At 36.4% G+C, this 23613-nt stretch overlaps 1 protein-coding gene and 1 long non-coding RNA gene across 7 annotated transcripts in view; one reads left to right on the top strand and one right to left on the bottom strand.

Annotated features, from left to right (window-relative positions):
* The window catches only part of LOC309621188, a 1076444-nt gene that overhangs the window by 425362 nt on the left and 627469 nt on the right, over positions 1-23613 (bottom strand). The gene's annotated exons all lie outside the window — the stretch shown is intronic.
* DMD (dystrophin) overlaps positions 9524-23613 on the top strand; it is a 2485149-nt gene continuing 2471059 nt past the window's right edge. Inside the window, exon 1 of one of the 6 annotated variants that reach the window (XM_082378026.1) lies at positions 9524-10359. In XM_082378026.1, the coding sequence (XP_082234152.1) occupies positions 10278-10359 (82 nt within the window). In that variant the 5' untranslated portion in view covers positions 9524-10277. The remainder of the gene's footprint in view (positions 10360-23613) is intronic. The other 5 variants (XM_082378027.1, XM_082378022.1, XM_082378021.1 and 2 more) reach the window with 5 other exon arrangements.

The raw sequence follows: 23613 nt of genomic DNA, 5'->3' as shown, positions 1-23613 counted from the left end.
CTCCCCCAAAAGATGGGACATTCCATTAGGTCCAGAGTGTTTACTTACCACTGTATTCTTAGCACTTAGCACAGTGCCTAGGGTATGTATTAGGATATATATGTCCTTATTGCACACATACATCTAAGTACACATAAAATAAGGTAAACAGGCTGGAATGAGGTATTGAAAAAAATAGCCTCAATGTCCATATGGCAAATCATTTGTGTCTTTTTCTGGTGGTTTAGATCATTACAAGGCAAAACCCATAATACTTGAGGGTGGAATATTTTATGAGGCATGGTTATTGCTAGAACAATGTGAGTGAGGGAAGGGAATAGTAGGAAATAAGCTCAAAGAAGTAAGACTACTGTTCATGTGTGATGAGAAAGCACTGGAAGAATTAAGAATGAAAGTAATATAAACAAAGAAATGAATATAACAAAACAGAATCAGACTCATAGATATAGAGAACAAACTAGGTGGATGCCAGTGGGGAGAGGAAATGGGAGAGGGGCAACATAGGGGTAGGGGATTAAGAGGTACAAACCATTATGTATAAAAGAAATAAGATACAAGGATATCTTGTATAGCACAGGGAATATAGCCAATATTTTATAATAACTTAAAATGGAGTATAATCTATAAAAATATTGAATTACTATGGTGTACACCTGAAACTAATATAATAATATAATAGTGTAAATCAACTGTACTTTAACTGAAAAATAATAAGATAAAAAAGAATTGGGAGATTGGGATTGACATATATACACTAATATGTATAAAATGGATTAATAAGAACCTGCTTATAAAAAAATAAATAAAATAAAATTCAAAAATTCAAAAAAAAAGGTAGAGGAGAGATAAAAAAGGAAGAAAAAATATTCAACAAATTGTGCCTGATAATAACTAAAATATATATAGTCAAAGGCATCTGTATTACTCTGCTAAAAAAAAAAAAGTATGAAAGTGATGAGATATGCTAAATATTTTTAAAAGATCACTCTGGTTATTGTCTAAAACATATCTGTAGTGGAATAAGAGTGCAAGCCCAGAGAACAACCCTGAAGTCGATGCAGTGGTCAGATGATAGAAGATAGCGATTTAGACAAGGGTTATGAGAATTCACAGTATGAGGTACATTTTGGAGGTAAAGTTTGTAGGATTTGCTGATAGGTTGATTTGGCATGTGAGAGAAGGGGGTTGATATGAGGTGTCACCTACATATTAGGTATTAGGCCTAAGACACCTAGATATTAGGCCTAAGCAATTGGGTAAATGATGGAGCCATTAACTGAGATGGGTGAAGAGCATATTGACAGGTGGTGGGGGGCAGTCAAGAACTTGAAATGGCCTTTAAATATCTAAATGGACAAATGCGATAGGCAGTTCAATGACAAGTCTAGATTGCAGGGGAAATGGTGAAGCTGTGAAACCACTGTATTTGAAAGCATAGGACTGGATGAGTTGTCTGTGAATTTGCAGAGGATACTTTCCCGGTGTCTGAAAGACTTAACTTCTTGTCATACATCAAATTTGTTCAGCTTTAGATCATGCATAGATAAACAATTTGAATACAAATCCAAATTTATGTATGCAATGCAGAGAAATATTTGTTGATTGTTGTATAAGCTCTTATACTTAATTTTGGTCAAGTACGGAGTTGTCTTTCCCTAGGTAGTTTCTTACAGCACCTTTTGAAACCATTCATAGGGCACTTATCAAATATTTATGTGTATGCCTTATATGTCCAATGTATTGTAAGTTCTATAGCGGCAAGATCTAAATGAAAATTCCTCATATTCATAGCATTTCACAGCTAGCAAATTGCTCTCACATATGTTATTACATCTAATGGGTAATATTTCCACTTTACCATTTATTTCTGGAAATATTTTGCTACATAACAGGCCACCTCAAAATGTAGTGGCTTAAAACAATGACAGCATTGATTTTTCTCATGGATCTGCAAATTTGGGCAGAGTTTGACATGAATATCTGATCTCTTCCACATGATACCATAGAAAGCGACTCAAGGCTGGGGGCTGGAATCATCTAAAGACTTACTCCCTCCTTACTCATGTCTGATGGTTGGCACTGGCTGTTAGTTGGGAATTTTGCTGGTCTTGTGTTTAGAACACCTATACATGACCTTTCCAGGTGGCTGCTTGTCTTCCTCACAGCATGGTGGCTGGGTTCCAGGGGTATCTCAAGAGAGACAACTGGGCAGAAGCTTTATCACCTTTTATGACCTAACCTTGGAAGTCACCCAGCATATTTCAGCCACATTAAATTCACCAAGGCAATCACCAAGGCCTCCCCAATTCCAAGGGAAGGGAAAAGAGATTATACTTCTTGATTGGGTATTGCCAAGGTTCTGGTAGAGCATGTGGAGGCAAAAATATTGCAAAAATGCAGTCTGTCATACACATGAAGAAAAGATAAGGCTCAGTGTGGTTGAGAGGCAGATTTGGGAAAGAACATAGGCATATTTTGCAAAATGAATCAATTTGTAGGAGAAGCTGATGATTATTCTTTTCGACCTCCTTCTGAGATAACAATGTATGACCAACGGTTCTTTTGTGACTAGACCCATGTCAAATTTATTTCTTCTTTGTACAGACCATTTTGAAGAAACCACTAATGTTTGCAACTTTCATTTTTGGAGTTTTAATTTGGCCAGAAACTTTCACTCATAAACTAATATGTTTCCTGTGTTGCCTGCTAGGCTGGCCTTTTTCTTGACAGCACGGACTTCCGAAAACAGCTCTGCTGTAACTAAACCTCAAAAAAAGGGTTTACTCCTTCTCCTCTTCAATTATCTAATCAGGCATGGCTCTGAATTTGATAATTTTGGGCAAATTCTGGGTCTCCAGACACAATTAAAATTTTAGAACTGTCTGTGACATTAGCTACTAAGCAGTCTTTTCCAATCTTTTAATAAATAAATGACATCCAGAAGTTTCTATAGGTTACATAAAAAATTAGTGGTAAAGCTATAATTGGAAGCAGATGCTAAGACGTGAATTTGAAAGCAAATGATTAATTTGAAAGGTGATACCTCTAGTAGGGAAATGGGGAGGTGATAGAGGCAAAGGAAAAAACCTAATATAGTGTGTGTTAATGAACAGGTTTCTGCTGTGGACAACTGGGTCTCAATCTTGTTAGGGATTGTGGGAGATTGGGAAGAATATTTGCCTCAGAGTTATTTCACCTTGGGAAGGAAGTTGGAGAATCTATCTACCAACTCCCATTTCTCATTGTTGCAGACTGCTCCGACGCCATCACCTTCCTGGTGTGTATTGTCTGCTCTGAGTATAGGCCTGGCATACTCCAAAGGCCAGAGAATGCCCTCAGGCAGAAAGTCTCCCGTGCTTGCTCTCAGAGGCTGTGGGTACACGTGGGAATGGTGTGTGCCATGGGGATATATGAGGCATCGACAGCCTCTGCTACACTTGTAATTATTTTGCAATGTTTCTATACTCTGTCATGTGTGTATTCGCCTAATTTCCCCAATAAAATGAACTGTATCAAGACCATTCTATAAATGTCAATCATGAACTAAACAAGTGTTAGTATTGTAATCCAGAAGGAAATGATCTTTCAGGCGGGTCACACAGGGGTAGAGTCAAACTGGCCCATTATCTGAGGAGCTGAGAAATCATTTGAAGAAACCCACTCATTTACCACTTTTAGAATATTTATGATGGGGACGCTTATGGGAAACTTCAGTGCTTGTTCCTTGTAGTACATGGGTGTATGTTTGTTTTGCATGAACAAAAAACTGGTGTCTGCTTAGGGTAGACAGGCTTTTAAAGACTCATGAGAGCCCCCCCCCCCCACCTCTGGGACTCAGCTTGATGGTAACAACCAGGATGAGGAAAATTAACCTTACTACCAGATTCAACCTAGGAAACTGATCTTGAGCAGCATGGGATATTGGAAGTTTTCAGACAGCGAAGAGAAAAATCTTAACACCTAGATTTTAGCTCTAATATCATAGATCCTCAATATCAAGGCAACATTCCGTCTTCTCCTAAAACACTCCTAGTCTGAGGACATGCCAGAAGAGAATGCTTAAATTTAGATCATTCTAGTAGTCAAAATTTCAAAGAGATCCCTAAAAAAATTCTTTGGAAAGAATGGGAAAGTGTAGTGATTCAAATTACCCTTGATTGTGTAGAAAATGTTTCTTAGAAAAATTTGCAGAATCCACGACAGCAATCTAAAAATATCAACTCAACTTCAAGTCTCCCAAGGAAAAAATGCTTTCTCTGCATCCCTAAAATACATTTATTTCAAACTGAGTTTTCTAAAATCTGTGTTAAGAGAAAACCAACTAATAGCCATGTTGATTCATGAAAGTTCTCTCTTGCAATCAATGGATACCTCTATATAAAAGTGATGATAGTGCATAAAACGTACATCTAAAATACGTTTCAGCATTATCTACTAAAGGAAATTACATGGAATGCTTATTTTTAATATAATAGGGATGTGCCATCTTTGAGAGCATCTAGGATGCCATGATCTATTCATAATTAAAGTGGTGGACTTTCAGTTAATCATACCATGTTATTCATTTTCTAGTTGGACAGTTCATAAAATAAATGGCTTTAGCTGGAAATCTGAAACCCTTTGACATGATATTTTTTGAATGTCTTTCTTTTCTCTAGTTGCAAATACTTTCTGATGTAGAGTAACTGAAACGTTAGCAGGGTCCATGGAATTCTTTTACTTGAGATAATACCCTGCGTGAACCATAATCTGAAATCTATATAGGCCTTTTAAGCAGTCACCTAGAAGTAACTGGCTCATCTAAAGAGAGGTATTCTAGCCTCTCTAGCCTTAAAGTTTTGAATAAGAAAATGCTAAGAAGTCTATCTTCTATATTTGTTGAAATAAATACAACAGTATGGGTTAGGGAGAAGGAAGATTTGCAAATGGCTTCTTTTTCATTGCTTGACCATCTACACCAGAGGGTTTCCTGGCATACTTGAAACTAACTTTTGAAGATGTTTGTAATAGAATAAGATAATGAGCAACATTTCTAGCTCTCTACTCTCTCAGTCTTTCAAAGCTTAAGCATCTCAGAGGTTCACAGGAATCTTTCTTCATTATTAAAACGACACAGTTTCCCTTTTGTATGTTCATATATATGTTTTTATACAGTTGCTTGTACAGACAGTATACATCCTCATATAGTTGATGTTTTTCAATGAGATACTATAAATATTAAACTACAGTTTGCGTGTTTCATATAACAATATTTCACAAATATATTTAAATATATTTGCATGTAGTTTGAACCCATGTTTATTTTTAAAATGAAACTTCACATGGAAATATACATAAAGAAAATATATGAATTATAAATGCACAGCTTAATTTTTACAAAATGAACGAGTATATCTCCCAGAACAAGAAACAGGCATTACAAGAATCCCAGGAGCTTTCCTGTTGCCTGACCCCCAATCACTGCATCCCTTGAAAGATAACTAGTTTTATCTTCTATCACCATAAATTGGTTTTACCTGCTTTTAATCCTTATGTAAATAGAAGTATAGAGTATGTACCTTTAGTGTTTATTTCTTTCACTTAAATTATGCCTGTGGAATCCATGCATGTTATTGCATGTAGCAGTAGTCCATTCGTTTCATTGCTATAGCATTCATTTTATGAATATAGCCATACATATTTATCAGTTTTACTGTTTATGGATAAAAGGGTTGTTTCTAACTTTGGCTGTTATGTAAAATGCTGCAATATTGTTCCTGTCTTTGATGCAGGTAGTTTTTGTTGTTGTTGTTGGGAATATACCTAAAAGTGGGATTTATGTGTCATGCAGGATGCGTAATTTTTGCTTTAGTATATTCTGCGAATGGTTTTTCAAAGAAGTTGTGATTTTCACTCCTGTAAAGCGTGTAAGAATTCCAATCACACCACATTTTCATCAATATTTAGTATTTTCAGTTTTGTTTTGATTTTGATTGTTGCCATTACAATGGGTGTGTAGTTGTTTTGCTTTGTGGTTTAAATTTTAATATCTTGATGGCTATACAATGTTTAACATCTTTTCATATTTTTATCGGCCATTTGGATATCCTCTTTGGTAAAACATCTATTCAAGGTTTCATTCATTTTGTTAAAATTGGGTTTTGTTTGTTACTGATTTGTATGAGTATTTTATGTATTCCAGGTACCTGTAGGTTTTTTACATACACACACATATTTCCCACTCTGTGATGTTCATTTTCAGTCCCTTACTGAGGCCCTGTGACAAATAGAATTCCTCATTTTAATGAAGTCGATATGCCAGTCTTTTTCCTTTAATCTTAGTACTTTTATATCCTGTTTAAAAAAATGTCTATCCCAAGGTCATAAAGCTATTCTCTTGTTATCTTCTAGCACGTTCATTGTTCTTCCTTTAACAGTTTTCACATTTAAGTCTAAAATCGAATCTCTAATTGACGCCACACTGTTTATTGAGAGGAATTTTCATTCCCTATGAATTGTAGTGCCACCTTTGTCATAAATCAGGTGATTATCTACATATGTGAGTCTATATTTTCAGTTCTGTTCTATTGGAGTATTTGTCTATCCTCATACCAATAGCATACTGTTTGAATTACAATAGCTCCATGATAATTTGTAAGATCTGTTGGTGAAAAATTCTCCAACTTTGTTCTTTTTAAGATTGTCTTGGCTATTTTGCCGCTTTACATATACACATGCATTTTAGAATTTACATACACACACACACACACACACACACACACACACACACACTCCTGATGGGATTAACTGGGGTTTCTTTGACTACAGATCAACTTTGGGAGAATTTACACCTTTACAACCTCCATCCTACCAATCCATGAGCATGGTATGTTTCTCCATTTATTTAGGTTTTCTTTAATTCCTCTCATTTATGTAATTTGTGTTCAGAGTTCTTGCACATATTTGATGTTTACTGATGGAATTATTTTTTAAAATATCACTTTAAAATAGTTTATAGAACTATTTTATAATAGTTTATAGTTCATATAATAAAGCGTATTATGTAAACAATATAAACAAAGTTTATTATATAAACAATAAGTTTATATAATAGTTTATAGAACTATAGAAATACAGTTAATTTTTGGACATTAACATGACATCCAGAAACCTTGTTAAATCCACTTATTAATTGTAAAATATTATTATCTGAGGACTCTGAGTTTTCTACGTATATGTAGTCTGCAAACAATAACAACTTCATTCTCCCTTTCCAAATCTCATAACTTTTACTTTGTTTTCTTGTTACACTGACTAGTATATTAATTAAAGTAGTATTTGCTATTATTTATAGATACATTTTAGCAGATCAAGGAAGATTCCTTCTATTCCTAGTTTACCAGGAGGTTTTATATTTTTAAAATTTTTTGTGAGTGTGAGTTAAATTTTCCAATACTTTTTCTGCATTTATTTTTACCCTTCATGTTTTTAATGTGATGAATCACAATAATTGGGTTTCATGTATTAAAATGAATCTTTGCTTGCCCAGATAAAATGAACTTCATTGTGATACATATATTGTTGTTTTAATATAGCACTGGAGTTGGTTTGTTTTGATAATAACTTGTTTAGGGTACAAATCATACTCTTTTTCTTTTAAGTAGCTGCATAATATCCCATTGTGTGATATGATATAATTGCTTCAATGGTTTCCCAATTAAAAGACATTTAGGTGGTTTTCAGTGAATGTCTTCTCAGAAATAAGGCTTTAATTAAAAAACCTTATATATATCCTTATATACTGGTGATTTTATTTCTGTAAGATAGATTCTTAAAGATGTATTGATGGGCAATAGATTATGTACATTTTAATAGCTATTTTCAGGTTATTTTCTTAAAATGTATCAATATCTCACCAGTGTGGTATATGAATGGCTTTTTTTCTCACCCACTTTCCACAGTTGAATGTTATTCCGTTCATTTGTTCTTTCCTCTATCTGATGGGTGGGAAATATCTCCTTTTGCCTTTTCCTGATTATGAGAAGGTAGATAACTTTTCAAAGGTTTATTGGTTATTTGCATGTTCTCTTTTGTGGATTTTCTGTTCAGGTTATTTGTTCATTATTTTTTAATTGGATTGTTTGTTTTTTAAAATCAATTTGTAGAATTTTATTAAAGTAGAGATATTAAACCTCTGTTCAGATGTTTTAATCTCAGTTTATTGTCTTTTTGCTTTATTATAAAGTCTTTGGCTTTATAGAAAATTTTATTTCTCACGTACTTGAAAGTGACAATTTTCTCCTTAAAGTCATTGCAGATTAGTGTTTGGTTTAAGAATGCCCCCATAATTTAAACTGTTACATATTCCTCATTTATTTGGTTTTATTTTGTATATTTGGATCTTTACTCTATTTGGAACTTATTTTTATACAGTTTAAATTACAGGAGTCTAACTTTATGGAAACACCATTATGATATATTCCATTTTTAATGACTAAATTGAAATGTCATATGTAGTGCATTCCCTTTGGCTGGATATGTTTCTGTATTCTATTCTGTTCCATCATTTTGTTTATCTCTGTACCAATTCCTTACTGTTCTGATTAGAGTAGCATAATAATATAAACTATAGTATGCCACAATCTTTGTGCTTAAAAAAATTCTGGACAATTGTTATACTTTTATTCTTTTCTGATATAGGAGCTATGCTATATCTCTGAATATTTCCCATCTGATGAACTTGTTAGAAAGAGCATTGATATTTCTGAAAAGAATAGGCATTTGGGAAACTTAAGAGGTCTGCCTATAAATAACAACAAAGACAGATTTTCAGTAGGCATAACATCTCAGGCTGATGCCAATTGAGAAATACCAAGTTGAGACTCCATCCTGAGAGCTGCTCTACGCTTAATCTAAGGAAATTCTGGAGCTAAGCCTAACTACTACGTTTTTGTCAACTTAAGTTATCCACTGTCATGCAAAAGGCCAATCTGGCAATGGAAAACAGGTATTAAAAATATTATGTTTTTAATCTAAGGCATTATAATGGGAATGGAAGAGGGTTACTGATAAAATTGTCTTGATGAAGGCACCCAATCGGCTCTTTCATCACAATGTTTTTCAGACTTGATTGCCCATTGGAATCACCCGCAAGCTTTTTAAACTCCTGATGCCCAGGTGAGAGTCCAGAACAATTAATCGTCATCTCTGGGGGTGGAAACCAAGCCTTAGTGGTTTGTAAAGTTCCCAGATTCCACTGTCTAGCAATGTTAGAGAACCAGTGCTTTAGAAGAGGGTAGGAATCTACTCTGCATGAAAATGCAGAAGAAAACAAGAAAAGAAAATCCTTAGCTGTTGCTAGGCCCCTTGCCAAGCTCTTCTTGTAAAGTTAATTTGTCTTTGGTAGGTGATGGGCAGGATTTGGGGTGACTGGGCTTCTGCCGGAAGAAGTGCAGGATGAATTATATGTGTGTCAGGGTGGGGTGGGGGGGAGGAGTAAGGATACTAACCAAATGAAAGTCGCTTCTGAAATTTTTAGAAAATAAAGTCATATGAGCTGTTTATAGTCCAATCTAATTCTAGCTTCAGTGGTGGGAGGAAGGGATGGAGGAGCCAGTCAGAGTGAATATACACACTGAAAGAAGGGTGGGTAGGTTTGGTGAAATCTCCTAAGAAATATGATTATTCTCAGCCTATATTCCCCATTTCTGGTCAGTGCATTTGAGTCAGGATACAACCATGGGGTACACACGTGCGAGTGACCCAGACAGCAAAAGCCAGTGACCCTTCTCTTCAGTGTAGTCATTTTATAAGTGGCAATGCTAAATCATTCATGACCTCATGTGCTGCTTTTGGCAAGCGGCTCCCTAATTGCTCCTGTTTTTGCATCGATTCTGCGCAGCGTGGAAAAGCGAGTCTCCAACTTGCTTGTGGATTTATTGACCACCGGGTCCCTCCTCAGCTTTCACCTTCCAGGCCTCGCCCACTCTATTTTGGGGGCAGGAGCTGGGACACAGCACCTGTTTCCTCCTCTTCAAGCATGGGCTGGGCATTTTGACGGCTTCGCCTTTCCACCAAGCCAGGTGTCGGTGTTTCTGTATTTTCCAGCTCACCATCCCTCCCCGCCCCCCTACGCATCCCTATTTCCGTGGCTGAGGGCCCGGGGAGAAGAGAAATCCGCCCTCACACACCAGAGCCCCAGCTAGCTACCTGCTCTGGAGAGCACCAGGCGGACCGCGCGGACCCACCTGCCTCCAAAGTTTGGGGCGTGGGGGAGCCGGGACACGTGGCGTGTGGCTATGGCTCAGCCTGGGGGTCCGGAGCAGCCCCGGGAACATGCCGCTGGGGACGGATTCACCGACGTCATCAGGAGCCGAGCTGGTAGGACCTTGCTGCCTTGCTTTTCAGTGTGGGGTCTCGAGCGTTCCAGCTTCTCTCCGCAGAGGCTGTGCCCTGGAAGTTAGTACAGGGTTTTGGAAAGTTGTTGTGGCGCTGAGCGGAGGAGCAGCAGGGGACTGTCACCGCGCCCCCGCGCGCGTGGGGAGGGCGGGGAACCACGCGGGGAACCACGCCGGGCGCTTCCGAGGGAGGAGGGGTGCCGCTCTCCGGGAAAGCAGAAACTCAAGTTTTTCTTTCGGGTCGAGTAGATACGGGTGGGCATTTTTTTTTTTTTTAAGGGAACCACCGGATATCGGTTTTATTATGCGATTGAAACGGGTTTTAAAAATATAAAGGAACGAGCAAACCGACTTAAGAGAAATATTGTCCTACGTAGTCTTTCAGGAGGGAGGGATGGGGAGGTGTAGAGAAGGCGTGCCTGGTCAGGGTGTGGCCAAGTGCAGAGTTAAGAAATCTGAGAAGTTTCACCTTGCTTTGTATCTGTGCTGAAGGAAAATGTCAGAGGGGTGACAGGAAGGCTTGCATGCCTGGAGCGTAACTAGGCGAGTTGAAAACCAGTAAAGAAGAAGGAATGAAAAGTCTAAGGGTTTTTTGCAGCGTTACCACAGTGAACTTTCCCCCATGTGTAAATTTCATTTGTAGAGAATCTTCTAGTGTTTGGTAGCCTGGCCTACATGTGCAAACACTTGTAAACCAGGATAGGTCTTGAAAGCTGTAAATGGAAGCAGCTGTTAAGCTTTGCTAAAGGATGAAGTTTCAGCTGCTTGAATCTGCTCCTCTCACCCTTGGAAATACACCAAATCGTGGACAGCAAAATAAGGGGACCCTTCCAGATATTTTTACAAACATTGCTGGATGCTGAAGAGGACAGAGGTGTAAAGTCACTGTGCAAATGTATTTCTGACGTGAGGTTAAAGAAAATATCACAGTAGAAAACAAAAAAACGAGTAAGAAACACAAGAATTGGGTAAACTACAGATCAGCAGAGTTCAGAAGATGGTAGAGCAGGCTTTCTCTTCACAAGTAGTGTAGGTTGGTAATGATGCCTATAAGGCAAAAATGAATGGTATCTCTGACAATGCCTTGGAGAAATAGTTTTCCCCAATTTAAAAATCACACTTACCTTCTTCTTCTCCTCCCATTAATAACCTAACATGCTTCTCTGATTTTAAAGGGAAGAATGGTAAACTTTCTTAAATGGAATGCTCTTCTCATTGAACTTGTAGGATAATAGAATTGTCTTTAAGTAGTCACCCTAAAATAACAATTTGAAAAAGTACATTGGTTACTTTCATACGTTGCTTTAAAATTGCTATTGTTTATACAGTTTATTAGACAGTAACTTGTAGCTATAATCATCTGAAATGCGCATAAGGATATCTACTATAAACCTGTGAGAGTATTATTTTGGGAGAAGTGTGGTAATTTAAGGAATAATTCTACAAAGAATTCATTGTCAGTGCATGAGAGGAGAAAAAGATCCACAAATTCTCAAAACTAGGGTTGTGTGAATTTATGTATTGTGGAAATGGCTATTTTAAATCCATCTCTAAAGGAAATTCAACCTTTCTGTAACTTTGGATTGCATATCAGATACTACTTTGAGTCACTTTTTAAAATGCAGTTATTTACTTTTTTTTTTTTTTTACATTTGTGAAATTAAGCTTTTAGAACTATGAGACATTCAGGTGGGGTGAGTGATAGGTCCAACTGGTTATCTAATTTTCACAGCCTACCTTTATCTTTTTGATAGGTCCTTCTAAGGGTTTAGAGCCCATCCAATAGAATATAATATTTGCTTTGAATATTTTAGTTTCTGTACCTTTATGAAACCAGTGGTTTTGTTTTGTATTATTTTTTAGGTATTGATTTTTTTAAAATTCTGAAGCATAGGGGCAGCTGCTATTAATAAGTGCTTTTTGTAGCCAATTGCTATGCACGGCAAAACATGTGGTGGGATTAACGGTGATGCCAAAAAAAGCAAACGGAAGAACTTGCTACACTGGCAATACCTATGTCTCCCTGCTGCCTCCTCCTTTCTCCCAATTTCTCTCATATATTAGTTTCTAGACCTAGTTAAATGTCAAGGGAAATTTTACAGTGCCTCAAAGGATATAGAAATAAGCTTTACATAAGATGTTTATATTTTTAGCGGCACTATTGGAGATTGTTTCTTACACAGTTAATAAGTAGAACTTCTAAAAATCGAAGACACAAAGATGATTATAATAAACATTTGTAATACATGGTCGTACTTCATTAGATCAGTTTTATACAATGGTCTTGGTTCATCATTTGATGAGAAGTCACAACAACGTGGAACTTTGAGTATCACTTATTTTTTCCTATCACGACTGCGTATTCTTAACTTGTTTCCACCATGAACTTTGACGTGGTTATGGTTTACATACATTACCTCAGTAATCATGAGAAATCCTATGCCTTGGGTGAAAACTGTTACAAAATGAATGGCTAACCCAAACCAGAACTGTCCCCTCTGGTATAAAATTCAGATATCTTAAAGGTAAAATCTCACCATTTAAAAGCATTTCAGTACAGTATTTACAACTGTCGTTTTCTTGTTTGGATACTCAAATATGGGCATTTGATCTCCTATTGATTGGGTACGCTTTCCTGTAATTAGAAACAGCTCAGTGTAACATAAACAGTTCCGTGCTGTTAATTTTTCTAAACCACATGTGAATTTAACTGACTGATTTCTTTTAAGACATTTTTTGCGTGTGTGTGTATGTGTGGTTTGTATTCATTTGGCATCTCCTGGCACATCTTTAGATGCTTTATTGGCATAGAATAATACATGAATAATTGAGTAAAGTGTACCTATGGATTTGTGTCACGAAAGATTTTTTAACCTCTTGAATGCTGAAATAAAATTCAGGCATTGTCTTCAGAATAAAATTAGCTGAGCAGGTTTTGCTTAAAAATATAAAAATTATTTTTGGTTCGATCTTGGAGTCCACTATAACAAGATATTTCTGGTGATCAATTTTGCATTGATAGAATCCTATTTTATTCCAAATTGCAACTATGGAAGATTGTTACACCAAAATTTTGATAAATTTTTTTTGCTTATTTATAGCGGTTACAAAGAGCCTATGGTAAAGAATAATATATATAAAAGTTAGGCCGAATGACTATTTTAAGACACACTTGGCTTATTTCTTTAGTATTTTAACTATCCTTATTTAAAAAAAGAATGCAATGTAAGTGAACTTATTTTTTTCAGTTTGAGCTAATGCTCTTAAATTATACCCTATGCCACTGACAGTTAGATATTCTCAGAACAAACCAAGAATCAAATTAGACAAAGATATTGGGGATTTTACAAGGGAAAAAGTAAGAAATCAGAAGACATTTTGAATAACCATTCTTTCAGAACTGCCAATTATTTCAGTTGGAAATATTTTCTTACTAGGCCGTTTAATATCTAAAGAATCACTTTGGTAATGAAGCCTGTACTTATCCATCCCAAGAAAATTATATGCTCTTGTCATGCTGAAGGAGTGGGGTAATTCATTGTGCATGTTTGTAGAAGAACTACTTTGGTGCTTAAAAAAAAACAAAAACTTGAGTGTTAAGATTTTGCTTTGCTTTAATATATAAGGATTCCTATCCACAGAGACCTTGCTAAGGAAATTGTAGGGAATACTCTTCATAGATAACAGCCACTAAAGTATGTTGTACTATAGTGTAAGTTTTCTTCTCTTTTAGGTAATTGCATATGACAGCAGCCCTATTGTAAAAATAGATAGACCTAAGGACTAGAAGAGTGGAAAAACTTCCCTTTTCATTCTGGATTATAGGCAAAGCCATGCAAATTTATGGGAGCTAAAATATGTTTTCATGCAGGTTATTTAACATTATACCAATGTTGTTTTCAAATCTGTGTACTAAATTTTCTCTGCTGTGATAGTGAATTAAATTCTATTCTTTCCTCCAAGGAGGAAAATTGGAAATTTTCCTATTGAGTTAATAAGTACATTTGGCTTGAGACTGAAAACAACTTCTAAGTTTGCACTTAAAGTTTTTCCTGAAGTTGATAGCTCCTTCCAATTTAATAAATTTAGCCAATTTATCTTTACATTCAGTAATTCTGAGCTCTGTGTTCCTCTCTGTAGAAATTCTGTTCTCTATTATAATGAAATTGAAAGTAACCTTAATGAACTCTAATAGTTTTATGAAAATGTAGTTAGTTATTGGGGAAATATCCAGTGATGTAGTGGAGGTGGTTTGCATTGGCTCATGAGATCCAATTGTATGAATCCCTTCCTATCTGCATTTTCAGTGACATCACTGTTGGTCTCTTGAAATTTCTGTGGTGGGGAAAGACTACAGAAACCAGCAAACACTACTCATCAGGGCTTTTTTTTTTGTCCTTTTGAGGGAGCCAGTTATTAAATATTCACTAGTACAACACTAGAACTATGAATGATGAGAGAAATTTAAACTGGAAGACATCCATTATGTTGAGGCCATGTATCAGTTAGGTATGCGTTCCACTGAATGTAACAGAAAACCCAGCTAACTGTGGTCTTAACAAATTTTACATAACAAGATGTCTGGAGGTAGGCTGCTTCTTGTGTTGGCTTGACATCTCAGTCCCAACAGGGCTGGTGTGTCTGATTCTCTTGACCTTTTCTTTCTAATTACAAGTTGACAGCTACTGTTCAGGTACCACTTGAGTCCAGAAGAAAGGAAAAGAAAGCCACCAGTTACATCTCCTCCAGACTCACTCCAGTGGACTGCTGCTTATATCTCATAGCAAACACTGTGTTCCATGGTCATCCTTAGATGCAAATGATGCTAAGATTGTGCATATTGAGCTTTTATAGCCTCTAATGAATTTTGGTAAAGGGGGAGAAGGGTAAAGGAGTAGAAATAGTGTTAGCGTATCCTGTCATAGGAACTGGTTTATTTCGTTTACTTCTTACTGCTGGAGCTTTCGTCATGATAGTGCTTAGAGGGCCATTTAAACCCCCAGGTGTTCCTGTTTATGCAATCATAAATTTAAGTTAGGTTTCAGTTATGAGCTCTCACGTCTTTATCTCTTAGAACAGGTGAAGCCCATCATAGGGCATGGTCTTAGATTTAATAGCTGTGAATCTGTCCCTAGTTTAGAGACATTAAGTCACCCTTTCATTTCTGTTCTCCAGTGAAACCTGACCTGATCCCAGGAAACTGGCATGCTATTTTGAGAATGGGCACAATTTCACTCTGACAGATGACAGCAACTGCAGGCATGCCCAAAGACAAGCATAGTATGTACATTGTGATGGTATAGGGCTATATTTCAGTCTTAGAAAGCTGGCTGGAATGACCACTTTTGAACACCTTCCGTACCTGTTCTGTCATTATAGTAACTGAAAACTGGTCCATCTGAAAAACAACTTTTACTGTAAAATGCCCCCATCTGCCGTGTCCCTCCTGCACACTACCCTGCTCCCATTGCCCCTTCTTATAACATCCTTTGAGGTAGTACTGAAGATGAGCTCTCAATGCTGAATTTGTAATATTTAGGGTAGGAGAGTTCTATTACCATCATGTGTCTGTCCCGATCACATGTCAAACCATCACAAAACATGAATGGAAAATGGAGAAAGAAAACATATTTTGTGGTTTGAGTATATATGTCAAATATAGTAACTTTACACAAATGTATTTAATTTAAAGAAGCTCTGACTCAAAAGCAAATTGTAACAAGGATTACATCCATGGTATGAGTTTGCTAAAGATTAAAGGGGAACTGAATTTTAACTAACATATGAAAAGACAGGTAGTAGGTTTGATCTGGTGGGGAAGCCACTGGATGTCTATGGTTATGTGTTCTAAGTTAAAGAATATTGGTTAGGCTCTTCAGAAAACTCATAAGCAGGAATTAACATTTGTGCATGAGATTTGGAAGCAGGAGTAAATCTGATGCTCTTGGCAATAATTTTATATATTGAGCAATGTAACCATGTGGGGAATTTTTTTTAAAAATATGAATGCCTAGTTGTTTGGGGGGGCTTGGACCTGGGTCCTAAGTCTCCTCCTGGAATTCTGACGAGCTCCCAGTTTTGAGAAGCTCTGGCTTTTGTCTTTGGGTTTTTGTTTTCAACTTGCTTTTGGTTTTTAATCATCACAGGCACCTTCCTAGATTGTTTGCTCTGTAGTGACTGTTGAAGTTAGTTTCCTGTTTTTCCTGTGGTGAAAGTACATGAAAGATCAGTGGCAGTTCTCAGTTCACAAGCTCTCAATGATTGATACTCACAAAGGTTGTCTATACCCCTACTCTGGACGCTCTGAAAATACCGTGCAATATCTATTGTGATAGAAATCAAAGAGGACCCATGAGTTAGAAAAAAAGTAGAGAATAACCTGAAAATCAGCAATAGCTGCCTGAACTTACCGGACAGTTACTAGCTTGATTAGTTATTCATACCTAAATGTGAAATAATTTTCAGTTGCATTCTTTCCAACATTCATCTGAGATAACTTACATTGCCCAAATTGGACTTTTGGGTGGGGCCAGGTGGAAGAGGGGTTTTCTTCGACGTAGCTGTCACAAAGTGGTGCATAAAGGGGGAAATTAAGCCCAAGGGTGTGTTCTTTGAGATGTAGTGTCAAAAATGGAGAAAGGATTCCTTAGAGCATGTACCTCTAATTCTTGAGAGCCTCAATGCTCCTTATTATATTGGAGCAATATATAACACTACTTCTTATTATATTTCTTAACTCCGATTTCCTGCTTGAATCTAGAAGGTGTGTTTTTTGGTTTCACCAGCTTTAGAGCTTAAAGCAAAATGTACACACTCTACCTTATTACTATGATGTAGAAGATTTGAAGAGAGAATAAAGCTTTATTGTAAAGGGGACTTGATAAAACTTAGGATTCTGATATATCTAGCAAGTTTTAATGCAGTCAAAGAAAATTGATTTTTGTGCATTGTACCTGTAGTTATCGCTACACCAAAAAAAAAAAAAAAGGGGGAATAGCTATTTCTCCTCTTTACCTATTTCTTTCTTTTTTCTTTTTTTCTCCCTCTCTTAACCTTCTCATTTCCTTCTTAAACCTCATTGTCACTCCTTTCAGAACTGAAGTTAATGCTATCAATACTGGAGTACAATTAAATTGATACGAATAGACTCCTTTGGAATGGCTTCCTTCCTTTGCCACAATTTTGTAGCATTAGGCCCATGGGGAAATCTATTCCAAGTTTCATTATGCCAACTTTCAATTCAATTTTCAGTTAAATCTTGTACAAATTTTGGACTGCCTGCTTGTTATTTTACAACATAACTGCTATGTTTAAAAATTTTGGCTCATTTAAAATTAGGTTTGTGAATTGATACAAGGACTATCTGATGTGGTTATTAGAAACATCCAGGACAGACAACAATCATACTTCCTTAGTGCAGTGGTTCGCAAACTTGAGTGTGGATCAAAAGTCTCCGGAAGGCTTAAAACACAGATCAAGGTGCCTCTCCCTCAGAGTTTCTGATTATAGAGTGGGACTTGAGAATCTACATTCCTTACAAGTCCCCAAGTGCTACTGATTCTGATGCTCTAAGGACCACACTTTGAGAAACAGTGCTCTATTAGAAAAGTTAGGAAGGAATTAGTGAACCATCACTTGTTGGTAAAAACATGGAGGAATTGGTAGTTCTTTGTTCCAGGAAACAAAGAACAATGTAACACTGTTCAGAGCTATTGAAGGTGGACTTGTTCCTAGTACACTAAGTCCCAGTAACATTAATATGAGCTGTCCCTTAATCCCTTCTGGCTTAACCTCTATCTGTACGTTGAAAGAGAAGGCCAAGGCAATTGACATGACTGAGGACGTCTATAGACATGAGTACTTGTTAATAAACTTAATCATAAATTCTATGTATTCTTGTATGTCTTTTACTTTTAAATTACTATTAACTCTGATACAACTAATTTTATGTGAAATGTGTGCATAGTTGATGTCACCAATAAACGTGTGATATACAGATGGCCCATGTTCTTGGTTAAGCTGTTGGTCCATACCAAGTGTTTTCCCTCGCTATTCTGCTTTGCCAGGAGTGCTGCAGAGCCCCTCCATCCACGCCCAAGTCCCCCAAACATACTCTTAACCACTAAAGATAGATAACCACAGAATGTATTTCTAATAAATCCAAAATTCTTCCAAAGAAATGTCACCAGTCAAAAGTATTTTATTTTAATTTTTTCCTACCTACCACAATATGTCAATTTTTTTCCCTTAAATTCTTCATTAAACTGTCTTCTCCTTTTGAGTTTTAATAGAGTTTCCTGGCTTGTACTTCATGGAATTATATGGGCTGTTAATACTTTTTGGTGATCAAATAAGTTTGTGACACATGGGGTAAACAAAGTTAATCAATTTCTTAATGCCTGATTTCTGAGAAATTTTATCGTGCTTAAGTGCATGATAAAGCTTGAAGAGAAGGGTGGAGTTTTCCAAACTTATTTTATCATGGACTTTTTTTTTTTTTTTGAGAAGCGTTTTGTGGATTGTTGCTTCATGGAACTCGGGAAATTGAAAGTGTAGATGTGAATGAATTAGAATATATCAACCCATTGATCCATTGGTTTATTCAGCTGCTCAGTGTTTTCTCTAAAGGCTCTGAGGCCTTAGTCCTTGATTAAGAAAAAAAAAACCTTCCCATTTCTAAGAGGGTCGTTCTGATTTTTTTATAGCATATAGTTTTTGTAATGATTATTGACAATGTTCCATTAAAAAATTGACAGAATATAAAGTAAAAATCACAGAAATAACCCTCATCAAAACTGTTAATATTGTGGCTTGTATGTGCATGTATGTACATACTTAAACATATATACATGCACATATGTTTGCAGACACAAGGTATTAATATATATGTGCATTTTATATAAATGGGATAAGTTGCCTTTACAGATGACATTTAATTAAGTGTGGTAATACAGACATGTGAGTAAACATAATGTACATACTATTCTGTAATTCTGTAATATTTACAATTATCTTGTACATCAATGTAATACAGACCTATCACTGCATCATTACATTTTCTTTGATAACACTCACTTTAATTGGATGTGGGTGGCATACTAGAATCACGAAGGTGGGATTCAAAAAGGGCTACCCATGCACCCCGAGTCTTTGAAACTACTGTGCAATATATTGTGGGGAGAGTTGGAGGTGAGATCTCACATCCACCCATGAAAAGATGTTTTCTGCAAAATATGTCTTATAAATGTGGTTTCTACCCTGAATTGGTTACATAATTACATGAATCATTTAATTCTTGTTCAAAGTTTCTGCTTCTAAATGACAGACAGACAGGGACTGAATTGATTCCTGGTCAGTCAGAGATCCATACAGAAGGAAATAATTAAATAGATCTAAAAGACCATGCAAAATGAAACTTAGTGGATAAGAGGGAATATATGGCATGTGGCGTGTGGCTCAGAGAGACATAAAATGAAGGTGGAAAAGTCTAAACTCTGCAATACTTTGAACGAAGGTGTTTCACTGGAGCAAGTATTGACTGAAGGCACAGATGCAGTAGTGCATGAAGAGAACTGATGGAGAGGAGCGCTTCATGGAGGCATGGCCCTGTAGCTTGTCAAGTGATTTGAACTGGAGAGTATTTTGATCATTACATATGTTTTAATAAGATAGCAGTGTGAATTTGACAACTGACCTGCAAATGTGAAATTAAAACCAATTATATAAGTAACTGAGATCTTAATCCCGATAGACTAGATTTAGTAAAAGTATTCTATTATGACATTAGCAATTTATTTTAAAATTAAGAAGCAGACTTGGCAATATTTGCCTCGGCCTAAGTCATATATACCATAAAATACATTAAATTACCAGTTAACATATATTAATCACCTAAAAGTCTCTAAATGCATTTTCTGTCAAATTTATGCATGGTGAATTACTGAGGTCATATAACTAGCATAGGTTTGGGAATGGGCTGGTTTTGAATCTCAAATGGAAATCTCTGAAGAAAGTTTCTAAAATGAACCCCATGAGAAAATACATTATTAATGATAGCTAGTCAAATGTGAGAAATGTTTAGTTTTTCATTTCATAGAAATACATGTTTCATAATTGAATAACTATTATATTCTGTAATATATTAAGTCAATTACAGTTTGCTTCAGAATAATGGTCATATTACAGATATTTCTTAAACATTTGGATCAAAATTCCAGATATAAAACTCAATTTACTCATTGAATTAAAACAATGGCTATATCTTTAAAAATACTGATGGACATTTGAACAAATGAGGTTAAAAAGCTATTAAAAATCTGTATCTTAGATGTATTTTAATTAGATAAGGCAGGATATGCTAACACACAGAATGAATCATGCTTTGATTTTGTGTTTTTTTCCCTATCCCTAAGAACAAAATCTTAAGTGGAACTGCCATTTAGTAGTAGCAAATATTTTTCACACAAAATAATGCAATATCTTCAATTCACTCTCTTGTCATTTCCCTATTTTTTCATCCCTTCTAATATTAGCCAATGTTTACATTAAAACCAATGAGGAAATTGTGTCCAAGATGTCTATGGAACTTCTTAGGAAAAGGAACAGAAACTGTCATTTTTAATTAAACCAGATTAGTTTGTGAAAATCATAATTATGGATAGCTATAATTTTCCCGGTGCTTATGTCATATGTAACTAAATTAACACATAAGAGTCCTCTGAAATATTCCCCTAAATGACAGTAAGTTATCTATTTAATGAATTTTTATTCTTGGCAGCATATTAAAATTATAGATTTATTTTCTCTATCAAGGCTATGTTCTTTTTTTTTTAAAGAATAAAGATTTTCATTTGTTTCGTTTTCATTTGAACCTCTGGGGTGTACAGTAAGTTGTTGGCTTACATCACATGCTCACACTCCTATATGATTATATCTAAAAGTGAGCATTTATATGTGGAGTAAGCTGATTAAACCCCAGCAACATAAATGAACTAGGGAAGAACTTCAAAGTCTCCCTCCTTATTCTCACCAACTAGCCACAAATAAATGCTCCCTCCCTTAGTTCTCTTGGGGGAAAAAATACCTATTATCTCTTGTCTTTTGTTAGGGAATGTTATTCCCACATTCCTGCTTTCCCATGTTTGCTTTTCCCCATCTTCCTCCTTTCACATGCTTTTTACCCTTTACACCTACACTAAAATACTACTGGACTGTTCTTTGATTCATAGTGGGATTTGATTTAGTAAGAGTTCAGAGGTCATATGTAGAAGAGTAGAATAGCATGATATTAAAGCCAAGGTAACACTGAGGTTTCAGTACATACTGCTTTAAAACAGCAATAACACACCTAGTGAGCATTCACAGTCTGCCTCTTACCAAACTGAGACAAACCTGTTTGCAACATGATGTTGCAGAAGTAACTCTAAACTAGGAGTTTGGGGATCTGGTAAGCCTCTGTTCTACTTTGATTCTACTGTTCAATTAAGTAATTTTTTAAAAAATTTATTTATTTTTGGCTGCGTTGGGTCTTTGTTGCTGCACGCAGGCTTCCTCTAGTTGCGGCGAGCCGGGGCTACTCTTCGTTGCGGTGCGCGGGCTTCTCATTGTGGTGACTTCTCTTGTTGTGGAGCACAGGCTCTAGGCGCGCGGGCTTCAGTAGTTGTGTCACGTGGGCTCTAGAGCGCAGACTCAGTAGTTGTGGCGCACAGGCTTAGTTGCTCCACGGCATGTGGGATCTTCCCGGACCAGGGCTCGAACCGTGTCCCCTGTATTGGCAGGTGGATTCTTAACCACTGTGCCACCAGGAAAATACTAAGTAATTCTTTTAAAGCCAACATCAGAACCATGCCATTATCAACTCTAAATGAGGTTATGGTGTACCTAAAAATGAAACATAAACTTTGGGAGCCTGGGTGCAATGGATTTGGGCAAAGGGAATGGAAAGAGATAGACAAGATAAGTTGTCGTGTGAGGCTTCTTGAAAAGAGAATGGGCAATGCCAGCATGGTAAAGGCACAGCCTACAGCATCAGGTAATAGTGGAAGAGTATGCAGATCAAGTTCTAAAGTTCTGCTTTTTAAAAATTTTTTTTATTTTAAAAGGAGTTCAGGAAAAGATGAAATATTGTCTTGTCGAGGTAATTTAAAGGGCTTGCCTTTTTGGAAACAAGGCAGGAGTCCAGATTAGTATTTCTGAAAGTGAGATTTGTGTTGTAGAGGGAAAGAAACTTGGAAATTTTATATTGTTTGACTTTAAAAAATATTTTTATCTCATTAATAAGGCTTGTAATATATAACTTAAGCACATATATATTAATTCATATTATACATATTTTGAGGGGGTTACTCAAAAATCTTTTACTACGAAGAGTACATATTTAAAGAAAACAACTACTTTTCATATGATCTTCAGAGTTCTTTCAGGCAGTATAATTTAAAGAAAGGTCAATTATCAGAACTTCTGGTAACTATAGAGTGGAGTCAGAGAAGTATGAATGTATTTCACCTATCATTTTTTATATTCTCATTCTGAGAGGAAAAAAAAGCTCACTATGAAGGGACTGAGGAAATATCATCTGTTTTGTGCAAAATAAACTCTGTGTGGTGGATGCTGTGATGTTGCCCAGGTTCCGCTTCATAGAGTCGGCCTTCCCCAGCCTGACAGAAGTGCTGCTGGTAGACAGCCTTCGGCTGAGAGCCCTTGCAGGGGTTGCCTCAGCTGCAGAGAAGTACCTTGCGTCAGGCCACTTTCTTGGGTTGACCTCATTCAGAAACAGATGTATGACGGAATATAAAGGCCCTTTCATCTCAAACAAACTTCAGACTACTCTGTAGAAGCCATTCTAGCTCTAGAACTTCCTTTAGGGTTGGCAGGAATTGCTGTTGGGCTTGATAGTGTAGTCGATTTCTCTCCAATCCTGATTCTTTGCTCTTCACTCTATAGGCGTTGAACCCAGGGGCACTCCTTAATAAACACCCTGCATTCTCTTTCAGAGTTGGTTTCCCAGTGAACCTGACCAGTGATAATAAAAAAAAAAAAGTAAATAAATTAACCATGTATTCCAGAATGAAGTAATTTTAGGTCTGAGACAAAACATAGGAAGTGGACTTTACTAAGAATTTAATCTTGTACTTTGCACTAGACCAGCCTATTGGTATGCTTTGCTATCAGATGCATCATCATTATAACACGGATGAAATGGTAAACTTGGATGGCATAATTCTGTACTGCACATGGT

Source organism: Balaenoptera borealis, assembly GCF_965194805.1.
Source record: "Balaenoptera borealis genome assembly, chromosome: X".
Taxonomy (NCBI): domain Eukaryota; kingdom Metazoa; phylum Chordata; class Mammalia; order Artiodactyla; family Balaenopteridae; genus Balaenoptera; species Balaenoptera borealis.
The sequence above is the reverse complement of the archived record's forward strand: the minus strand, read 5'-3'. Positions and strand labels throughout refer to the sequence as shown.